Source organism: Primulina tabacum, chromosome 1 (assembly GCF_025594145.1).
Source record: "Primulina tabacum isolate GXHZ01 chromosome 1, ASM2559414v2, whole genome shotgun sequence".
Classification (NCBI taxonomy): Eukaryota; Viridiplantae; Streptophyta; class Magnoliopsida; order Lamiales; family Gesneriaceae; genus Primulina; species Primulina tabacum.
Window position 1 is genome coordinate 52,389,528 of NC_134550.1, and position 11,278 is coordinate 52,400,805.

Here is an 11,278-nt window from a genome sequence, read left to right on the forward strand (position 1 = left end):
TCCTGTCAAAGTCAAAATTATGCAAGTTGGCCGGACAAACATGTGGGATCACATGGCAAGCTAAGGACAAAAGTATGCATCAAATTGTCGGCCAATCAATATTGTCTTCCGGTAATCAAAGTTCATCCTATGGATCCATTTTCGTGTGAAACTGAGTTATTGATCACAGTTCAGTTGTCAGTCATCACTTTGAATTTGGGCTACACAATAACTTATTAGAGATTAAGTAGATAATATTTATTTTTATGAGTAATATTGTAAGCTTTATTTGCTATTAATTCGAGTATTATATGTAAAATAATATTGGTTTTAGTAATATATATGATATAGTTGGGTTATAAATTTATCAAAATAGATTTTTATTAAATAAATAAAAATGTGTATATCCTTGTCCATTTATTTTAAATTATCACAATTTGTTACTCCACTGGTTATATATAGAGGTGGAAACTTTCATGTTTTGTCCGGTAAATTGTAGGTTTCTTTTTTAACTTTTGGTCTTCTACTGGTTCACTGATTTGTATTTTTTTCGTTTTAAATCTTTTTTCATAGAAATATTAATGTGACACTGGATAATGATGACATGTCGTCGAAAATTATTGATAATGTGACAATGGATATTGCTGACGTGTTTGATATTACGTCAGTACTCCGTTGGAAAATGACCACGAGAAAATGATTGAAAAATACAAGTTAGTGGACCAAGACCATAAATTGAGATAATAATTAAAAAAAAAAACACACACACGTTTGTGTGTGTTTTGCACATGAGAGCTCTATAAATATCCTTAGAAAAGCAGTGTCTTTCTCAATTTTTTTCCCACTCTTGTTGAAGTTTCATTATATTGGTGCGATGGAGTTGGGCAGCATTCTTCAGTTCGTGGAGAACAGTTGTATTCTTGTCACCGGTGCCACTGGCTTTCTTGCTAAGAGTACTACTTTCTTAACTATCTTCTCGCATCACCCTTTATTAATTATATACAACAAAATTTGAAATTTTAGTATAAATTTTTGGTCATCCTGTGTCTGTATTTGATTTTGTTCTTACATTTGCATGATTTTCACGTATACTTGAGGATATTTACTTAATCACTTGAATTTAGAGCACTGAATTAAGAAGTAAACACATAAAATTACACATTTCTAGCTATGTTAATGTGCTTAATTGGTTCATATATATATTATTTGAAGTTTTCATTGAGAAGATACTTCGAGTTCAGCCAAATGTAAAGAAGTTTTATGTTCTTTTGAGGGCTCAAGATACAAACTCTGCCATGCTCCGTTTCAATCATGAGGTACGCAATTAACGGCCGATACATTTTATACACAAGAAAATAACATACAGTTTTCAATTCTTCCTTGTTTCAGCAGTAACATATTGTTCCATAGAACTGAGATCCAAAATATAGAAGAAAGTAGCGTTTCCACCACTCTATCATCCATTGCGGAAAATTCCCCACTGCTGCCTGTCATTGATTTCGGTCTACGACCACTGTTTTCATAATTTTGTGCAGGTTATATCGAAAGATTTGTTCAGGGTTCTGAAAGGAAATTATGGTGAAAATTTCCATTCTTTTTTGTCGCAAAAAGTTAGAGTGGTGGCAGGAGATATTACTTTCGAAAATTTGGGTGTGAAAGATTCAAATTTACTTGAGGAGATGTGGAAAGAAATTGATATTGTTGTTAACTCAGCTGCCACTACTAACTTTGATGAAAGGTAAGAGATATCTTTTATTATTATTATTAAACAATATTTTAGTACATTGATTGCACGAAAAGAAATGTTAATTCTTTTTATTAACTAATTTATACAACATTTGCATGCAGATATGACGCTTCGATTAAAATAAATACGCTTGGTGCATTGCATGTCTTGAATTTCTCCAAGAAATGTGCCAAATTAAAGGTGCTCCTTCACGTATCAACAGGTTGGTATAATCCATTCAAACAAACATATATATATATATATATATTATATATATATATATATATAACTTATATTAACAATTTTCATAAACCGAGAAGACATATACAAAATAGTTATTGTAGGAGCTTACTGTGCAGTCTCGACATAGTCTCAATAATAATAAATTAAATGAATGATTGCAATCCTGTTTCAGCTTACGTATGTGGTGAAAAAGGAGGACTAATAATGGAGACCCCTTACAAAATGGGGGAGGCACTGAACGGGACACCAGGTTTGGACATTTACTCTGAGAAGAAATTGATGGAGGACACGCTCAAACAGCTAGGGGCTCAAAACTATTCCCAAGATGATATTAAATCAGCCATGAAAGATTTTGGTATCCAAAGGTTCGAAATATTTATTTGAAAATTACATTTTTGGTCCTATAAATCCGCTTCTTTGTATTTTGGTCGTCTATGTTGTCAAATATTAATTTCAATACGATATCTTTGTTTTTTTTTTTTTTTTGGCAATTTTAGTTATTTCTCTCACTTGACGCTGACATTGCACCAATGAGATGTTGATGTGGCGTTAAAATGTGTATTGTCACATCAGCACTTTCGATTAAAAAAAACTAAAATTGCCAAAAATCGAAAGATACAAGAATAAAGCTGAAATTTGATAACAAAGATTGATCAGAAAAAAAAAAAATTATACGACCAAAATCACACTTTTTCTCTAATAATAACTTATAATTATTATATTGTCAAAAATAACTTATAATTATTATGTTAAAAAAACTTATAAATATTATATCTGGTGTATACAGCACTAAGATTAAGACATAAAACAATATCCATTTTAATAGCTAGACAAATGAAGATATGCAATTTAATAAGTTGACATAAATTGTCTATGTTCTCGCCAGGGCAAGGAAATTCGGATGGCCAAATACCTACGTGTTCACTAAAGTAATGGGAGAAATGATGCTGGGAGAATTGAAAGAAAACGTGCCACTTGTAATAATTCGTCCCACGATTATTACAAGTACTTACAAAGAACCCTTTCCTGGTTGGGCTGAAGGAGTCCGGTAAAATAGTTTAATCATAAAAAAACCATTTATTTTTCTTGAAATATTGTGATTTAATCTATATTTTCATTTTCTGATTGATGAAATGAATTGCAGAACAATAGATAGCTTAGCTGTTGGATATGGTAAGGGAAAACTAACATGTTTTACTGGTGATCCCAAGAGCATTGTTGATGTGGTGAGTTAATTTTGAAAATTATACACACACAAAATAGTATTCTATTCTCTAAATTTTTTGAATTCTTCCACAACTGAGTGATCGAAAGAATTTTCGCAGATACCGGCGGACATGGTGATAAATGCAATGATCGTAGCAATGGCAGCCAATGCAAATCAACCAAATGAAAGCATATATCATGTTGGATCCTCCGTATCAAACCCTTTGGAACTGAAGTGGTTTCAAGAATACGGGCACCTATACTTCTCTCGGAACCCATGGATAGACAATGATGGAAAGCCCATAATCGTGGGCAAAGTCAATATGTTCGATACAATGGATAGTTTCCAAAGATACATGGCTCTTCATTACTTGCTTCCTTTGAAGGTCTGGTTCGGATTAATTAATCTTGCTCTATTATATTCGACGCATATGATGTTCACCGTATTGTCGTCTATGTTTATGGTATCTTGGTCCACTATATTGTCAAAATTGAGTCTTGATTTTCTTTTTTTAATAACAATTTTAGTCATTAATTTTCATGAAAGTGCTGACATGACACAACACATGACGTCGTTGTCATGTCAGTGCCATGTGATTTCTTGGGAGATTTATGTGTTTGTAAGGTCTGGTTGTGTAAATTGTACATGCTAACAAAGAGTTTGGATTTGATGTATTTTTAGGGACTAGAAATATTGAACACTGCGTGCTGCCGATACTTCAATAACATGTACGTCGAGTTATGCAGAAAGATCAAATATGTGATGCGCTTAGTGGATCTCTATGTACCTTATTTGTTCTTCAAAGGATAGTAAGTAACTATGACCTTCCATGGCTAAATTTTCAGTTTACCAAATCATAGAAAGAAAGAAAGAAAGAAAGAAAGACAAAAGCACACGTAAATATAATTTATAAATGAAATTGTCTTTTGTTTTTTGGCAGCTTCGATGATTTGAATACAGAAAAACTGAGAAGGGAAGCAAAGGAAAGTGGGGTCGTCGAGGCTGAAATGTTCTATTTTGATCCAAAAGAAATAAAATGGGATGAATACTTCATGAACATTCATATGCCTGGAGCAGTGAAATATGTCTTCAAGTGAATGATCGATTAGTTATTAGTGTGATTTCGAAGTAATTAATTGCTACTTATTGATATGTGATCCAATTCATGATTGAACAATGATCAATTAATCCAAGTATTTTTATATTTTATTTTATATATATTTAATCGTATCCATTATTTCTAAATTCACTATATATTGAACTCGATGTGCAATTTATATTTATCCACAGATTGGATTAAAAATCAACCGACTTTCATGTATTTGCGAGATTCGACATATATTGCAATATTTAAACTGTTTTCTAATAATGATAATATGGTTTCGAGTTGGCGTCTTTATCTGGGATTGGACAAATGGGTATACCACCAAAATCTCTCCCATGTGCCATTGACAAAATACTGCCTGGTGTTGTTTAAAATATTAAGGACACTTGATTTCTTGCAAGTTACAAACAAAAGCAACTAATTAATTCCATTTCATCAAAAAGGAATGGGAGAAAGCTAAAAAGGATATAACTTCTATATATATACATATATATATATATATATACATATATATAGTTTTGATATATTACACACTCACCGTATACACTTATGTAAGCATCGATTAGATGATGAGATGACACTAAGCATCGATTAGATGATGAGTGTCGATGAGATGACACTAAGCATCGATTAGATGATGAGATGACACTCATTTATTGGATGTGCATGTGCAATTTTTCTATGTTTCATAACATCCAATATGTGTCACCTTATCGATGATCACATCAATGTTCATGATAGGTGTGCCGCATATTAAAACTATATATATATAGTTTGATCCAAAAATATATTTAGAATGAGAAGCTTTATTTCAAATATAAGAAATTTATCGGATAAAAGAAATACATCCTACTGGAATTTATAACTTTGAAGTGTGATAGTATTTTTTTCCCGGCAGCAAAAGTTTAGATTTAGTGTCTCAAATTTTCTTTTTTTTTTTTTGGAATTTTTCGTCTTAATAAATAAAACAAATTTGTACGTAAAATATATTGATATACAAATTTATATTTCTCATCGACTCATCCTTTCAGTTTGAGATGAATTAGTTAAGATCGTGATGAGTTTAGATATTTGAATAGACAATCTGAGATCATTTATAAATAATTATTTATGTAATTTTCATTTCAAACAGATTTCAAATTTTAACTTTGAAAATTTTAATACGAACTTCCAAACTTGAGATTATAAGTTACTCCCGCTTTACCATTCATTTGTAAGATAATAAAAATAAAAGAAAGTTTTTTGCGATATGGTCTCACGAGTCTTTATATGTGAGACGTGTCAACCCTACCGATATCCGCAATAAAAAGTAATACTCTTAGCATAAAAAAGTAATAATTTTCAAGGATGACCCAAATAAGAGATCTGTCTCACAAAATAAAATACGTAAAACCATCTCACACAAGTTTTTGCCTAAAAATAAAATTGTTACTATTATGGGTTTTTTGGTATTAAAAAGTATAAAATGTATTTATAAGATAAAATAAAAGTTGATAGAGTTTGTTGAAGGTGAATATTTTTTGCAATGAATTTTTTAGATAATTTGATTTAGAAATTAATTCTGCCAATTAATTAATGGCGATAGTGTGTGAAGTTTGAAAGTGCTTTGGAGATTGACTAATTGTTGCACAAAAATTTGACAAATAATAAGTATGATATTTTATAATTTCTAGTTAAATATTTATCCAACGACGTACATAAATTCCCCATCCGATTATATTTTGGGATAACGGGTATTACAAGTAACCATAATAAAAGAATTGATTGCGGACATAATTAAGTTGACTCTTCGTGATTGTTTGATGGTTGTACGAAACACTATTTTTTAAAATTTCGTTTTCATCTTAGTATTAAAAGTTGATATAATATAATTTTCTAAAAAGTAAATGATTACCTCATTCCCAGTTAACCGATTAATTTGCGAGACAGCAATCGCGTAATGAAGTATGAATATTAATAAACTCAAACTAAAATACAAAAGTAATAATAATTTATAAAAACTCCCGAGAGACGGTCTTACGAGTCAATTTTGTGAGACATATATTCTATTTAGGTCACTTATGAAAAATATTACTTTATATATCAAAAGTATTATTTTTTTATTGTAAATATACGCATGATTAACATATGTCACGAATAAAGATCATTGACGCCGTCTAACAAGAGATGATCTCTTCGAAGAAAGAATATAAAATCAACTATAACATTGGATATTAATATAAGAAGTTGATCTTAAAAAGAAAACTAAATAACTTGTGTCAATTGAACAAATACAAACCAAACAACATTCGGGAAAACATTGTTTTATTTCATTTTGGAGGAAAACATAAACAAAGATTTGAATAAATATGCATGTTACTGATATATTATATGCACGCACATTATAATTACTAGAAAACATGAATTAGCCAGCCGCCTGTTCGTCCCACGTGTGGAATTTGAGATAATAAAACCCGAAAATAAAGAATAAACTGGACACCGAGATTTACGTGAAAAATCCCTAAAAATTATTAGGGTAAAAACCATGGGCAAGATGAAAAGAATTCCACTATAATATTTTACGGTGTACAACTCACTCACCGTGTTTCCAAAGAGAACACACACACTCTCTTAATACAGGAGAACAAAACACCTCACAAATACTATAGAACTAAGCACTCAAATGCTATAGGATGAGAGAAAACTCGAAGAATGGATGATTTCATAATGAATGGGGGAGCTTTATTTATAGAGCCCTTTGACCGTGTAGAAACGCGTTTTCTCCTCTGAAAATTTCCGCGAAATTTCCTGCAGCCAACCCACGTTTTTTTCCCCTCAAAGAATAGTCAAATTTCAATTCATTGAATAATGCATTTAATACATTGTCTTGCCGACATTTCTCCCACTTGAAGATTTGATTGAGGATCAAACACATCTCCACACATCCTTTCAATCTTGCAATTCCCTGCTGCTTACGTTTCTGCTAAGCCACTTGAGGATCTACACCCCTCAAACTTGTCAATATTCACTGGCTTGGTCAGAAAATCAGCTATGTTATCTTTTGTATGAATTTTCTGCATATCCACGCTTCCTTCCTCTACTACTTCTCGCACAAAGTGAAATTGGACCCCAATGTGTTTCGTCCTGAAATGAAAGGCTGGATTCCTTACGATGTGCAAGGCACTCTGACTGTCACAAAACAAAGAAATATTCTCTTGTTTGTGTCCGATCTCCTCCAATAACCTTTTAATCCATATTGCCTCCTTATAAGCTTGAGTAGCTGTCATGTATTCTGCCTCTGTTGTAGATAACGCCACAACTGTCTGCAGTTTTGAAACCCAGCTTATTGCTCCTCCTGTAAGTGTAAACACATAACTAGTATTAGATTTCCTCTTATCAGGATCACCTGCATAATCTGAATCGACATAGCCTCTGAGTGTAAAATCCGATCCTTCATAACATAATGCAGTGCTCCAATGCTCTCCGTTATCCTTCATAACATAAAATCCGATCCTTCATAACAAATCCGATCCTTCATAACATAATTCGAGGTACCCTTAATATATCGAAGGATCCTCTTAACAGTGCTCCAATGCTCTCGTCCAGGATTCGCCATATACCGACTAACTGCTCCCACTGCTTGAGCAATGTCCGGTCTTGTACAGATCATGGCGAACATCAAACTTCTCACTGCTGATGCATATGGTACTCGAGAAATCTCCATCCTCTCTGTTTCACTGCTAGGACACATCTCGGAGGATAACTTGAACCTAACAGAAAGAGGGGTCGATATTGGCTTACTATCTTGCATTTTGAAGCGTTGCAAGATTTTTTTCAAATAATTTTTCTGCGATAGCCAAATCTTTATGTTATTTCTGTCTCGGTTAACTTTCATCCCGAGAATCTTGTTTGCTGGTCTCAAGTCCTTCATATCAAATTCCCTAGCCAACTGTGCCTTCAATCCTTAGCCGTGATCTTTGTTGGGACCTGCTACCAACATGTCGTCCACATACAACAGTAAAATGATATAATCATCACCAGACTTCGTACAAGGGTCTGCACTCAGTCTGTTGTATCCAAAGCTCGTGATATAGGAATCAAATCTCTTGTACCAACATCTCGGCGCCTGTTTGAGACCGTACAAAGATTTGTTCAACCTGCAAACCAAGTTCTCTTTGCCTTTTTCCGCAAAACCTTCTGGCTGGAGCATATAGATTTATTCTTCAAGATCTCCATGGAGAAATACCGTTTTCACATCTAGTTATTCTAGATGTAGGTCAAACGCCGCACACAATGCCAACACTGCTCTGACTGTTGTAAGCCGAACCACATGAGAAAATATCTCATTGAAGTCAATGCCTTCTTTCTGAGCATACTCTTTTACCACCAATCTAGCACGATACCGCTCCACTTGGTTATTGCCATCACGCTTGATCTTATAGACCCATCTGTTTCCAATGGCTTTCCTCCCTCGTGGTAGTGTAACAAGATCCCAAGTTTTATTCTTGTCCAATGCCTACAATTTTTCTTGCATTGCTATCATCCACAAGGATACATCCGAGCTTTAAGTAGCCTCGTAGAAACTCGATGGCTCACCATCCTCTGATAATAGACAATATGCAATATTGCTTTCAGTGACATAATCTGAAAGCCAACCAGGTGGTCTTCTGTCTCGAGTTGACTGCCTCACATTGGAAACCTCAGACTCAACATGTTCTTGTTCTTCGTGCTCTGGTACTGCTTCACAAGAAACTTGACCTTTGTCCGTCTTATTTTCCACCTGAAAAATAGTAGTTTCTGAATTCGGTGTGCCTTTGTCTCCCTTTACTTTATCTTCCTCGAAGATAACATCCCTGCTGATGACAAGCTTGTGAACAGTAGGATCACACAAGCGAAACCCCTTTACTCCATCAGCATAACCCAAGAAGATACATTTTCTGGATTTCGAATCCAACTTTGATATTTCTTGCTCATTGTACAGAACGTACACCGGACTTCCAAATGTATGCAAATGAGAATAATCTGTCGGCTTCCCGGTCCACATCTCCATCGGAGTCTTCAGATCAATCGCCACTGAAGGATAACGATTGATAATATAACAAGCGGTTTTGACTGCTTCCGCCAAAAATGACTTGTTCAGACCCGCAGTCCTCAACATAGCTCTTGTTCTGTCCAACAAGCTCATGTTCATCCGCTCCGCCACTCCATTCTATTGAGGTGTGTAAGCCGTCGTGAATTATCTTTTGATGCCTTCATGTTGACAATATGCATCAAACTCATCACTGGTATATTCTCCTCCATTGTCAGTCTTCAGACACTTGATTTTCTTTTCAGAATCAAGTTCAACCCGCGCTTTGAAATCTTTGAAAATCTGAAAAACATCTGATTTCTTCTTGATTGGATACACCCAACATTTCCTAGAGAAATCGTCAATGAACGAGACAAAGTATCTCGCTCCTCCTAGGGATACAATCGGTGCTTGCCAAACATCCGAATGAATCAGCTCCAATATATTTTTTCTCCTGGCAGTAGAAGTGCCAAACTTTAATCTGTGTTGTTTACTGGTAACACAATGCTCACAAAAGGAGGGTAGTGACACTTTTGTAAGTCCCGGCAGCAGCTTCCGTTCTGAGAGAATTTTCAACCCTCGTTCTGACATATGCCCGAGCTTTCTATGCCATAACACCGTTAATTCTTCTCCTGAACCAATTGATGCAACAGCTATTTCTGCCTCTTTGTATGTTTCTCCCAAAAGTACATACAGATTTACAGCAAATTTTTCCGCCTTCATAACCACAAGCGCACCCTTCACAATTTTCATGATCCTGTTCTCGACCCGAGTTTTGCACCCGATATTATCCAATTGCCCAAGGACAAAAGATTTTTTGTCAGTCCCTTCACATGTCGTACCTCCTGTATGGTGCGAATGGTGCCATCAAATATTTTAATTTTGATAGTACTGACCCCAGCGAATACTTTGAAGTAGAAGCTCCGCACGTTCATTTTCCCCTATTGTATGCCCCATGGAAGTGAGTTGGGTAAATAGAGTATTTAGTGTGTTGATATGGTCGGTCATCGATGAGGATTCCGCCATCCGAAGAGTATAAAGCCTCATCTTTAGGAAAATCATGTTGTGTAACGACTTGACCTCGTACATCTTTGTCAGAGTATCACAGATAATTTTGGCTGTTTTTATCTCAGAGATACTTGACAAAACTTCGTCTGCTATAGCCAAGTGTAAATTGGCAACATCATTGTCATTCATCTTATTCCACTTTCCATCATCCGTAATTTCCACCGGTCTATCTCCAATAGCTGCCGAGAAATTCTTCTTTCTTAAAACTGCTTGTATCTTTAATTTTCACAGCATAAAATTGCTTCCGTTGAATTTTGTTATCTCGTACCTGCGCGTCATTATGTCTACAATAATTTAGTAGACTGGACAAAATAATCTCGCCTTAAATAAAAAATTTCAAAAAATCTTTTCTGATGTGGAAGATCAGTCTAGGCTGCAACCACAGAGCATACTCAGAATTTTAAGAAATTTTAAACCAAGGCTCTGATACCACTTGTTGGTCCCACGTGCGGAATTTGAGATAATAAAACCCGAAAATAAAGAATAAACTGGACACCGAGATTTACGTGGAAAATCCCTAAAAATTATTAGGGTAAAAACCACGGGCAAGATGAAAAGAATTCCACTATAATATTTTACGGTGTACAACTCACTGACTGTGTTTCCAAAGAGAACACACACTCTCTTAATACAGCAGAACAAAACACCTCACAAATATTATAGAACTAAGCACTCAAATGCTATAGGATGAGAGAAAACTCGAAAAAGTGATGATTTCAGAATGAAGAGGAGAGCTCTATATATAGAGCCCCTTGACCGTGTGAAAACGTGTTTTCTACTCCGAGAATTTCCGCGAAATTTCCTGCAACCAACCCGTTTTTTTCCCTAAAAAAATAGTCAAAATTTCAATTCATTGAATAATGCATTTAATGCATTGTCTTGCCGAAACCGCCAACCAAAACG

General features: G+C 34.6%; 1 protein-coding gene across 2 annotated transcripts; it reads left to right on the top strand.

The window, feature by feature from the left end:
* The first annotated feature begins 789 nt into the window (after positions 1-789).
* On the top strand, positions 790-4,421 carry LOC142548328 (fatty acyl-CoA reductase 3-like). Of its 2 annotated transcripts, XM_075656634.1 has the most exons (10): positions 790-932; positions 1,192-1,295; positions 1,515-1,717; positions 1,828-1,928; positions 2,121-2,313; positions 2,835-2,996; positions 3,093-3,174; positions 3,274-3,540; positions 3,837-3,964; positions 4,096-4,421. In XM_075656634.1, exons 1-10 carry the CDS (start codon positions 854-856, stop codon positions 4,250-4,252), a joined length of 1,476 nt encoding a protein of 491 aa, XP_075512749.1. In that variant the 5' UTR covers positions 790-853; the 3' UTR covers positions 4,253-4,421. The 2 variants fall into 2 exon arrangements, with proteins under 2 accessions (XP_075512749.1, XP_075512756.1); XM_075656641.1 differs by lacking the exons at positions 3,837-3,964; positions 4,096-4,421 and adding an exon at positions 3,651-3,830 and having other exon boundaries at positions 3,274-3,605.
* The last annotated feature ends 6,857 nt before the right edge of the window (positions 4,422-11,278 follow it).

Excerpts from the sequence above, each read along its gene's own strand:
- LOC142548328 (XM_075656634.1), top strand. The coding sequence starts at position 854 with ATGGAGTTGGGCAGCATTCTTCAGTTCGTGGAGAACAGTTGTATTCTT. Across the intron at positions 3,175-3,273 it reads CCAAGAGCATTGTTGATGTG|ATACCGGCGGACATGGTGAT; the intron begins GTGAGTTAATTT and ends GAATTTTCGCAG. Across the intron at positions 3,541-3,836 it reads ATTACTTGCTTCCTTTGAAG|GGACTAGAAATATTGAACAC; the intron begins GTCTGGTTCGGA and ends ATGTATTTTTAG.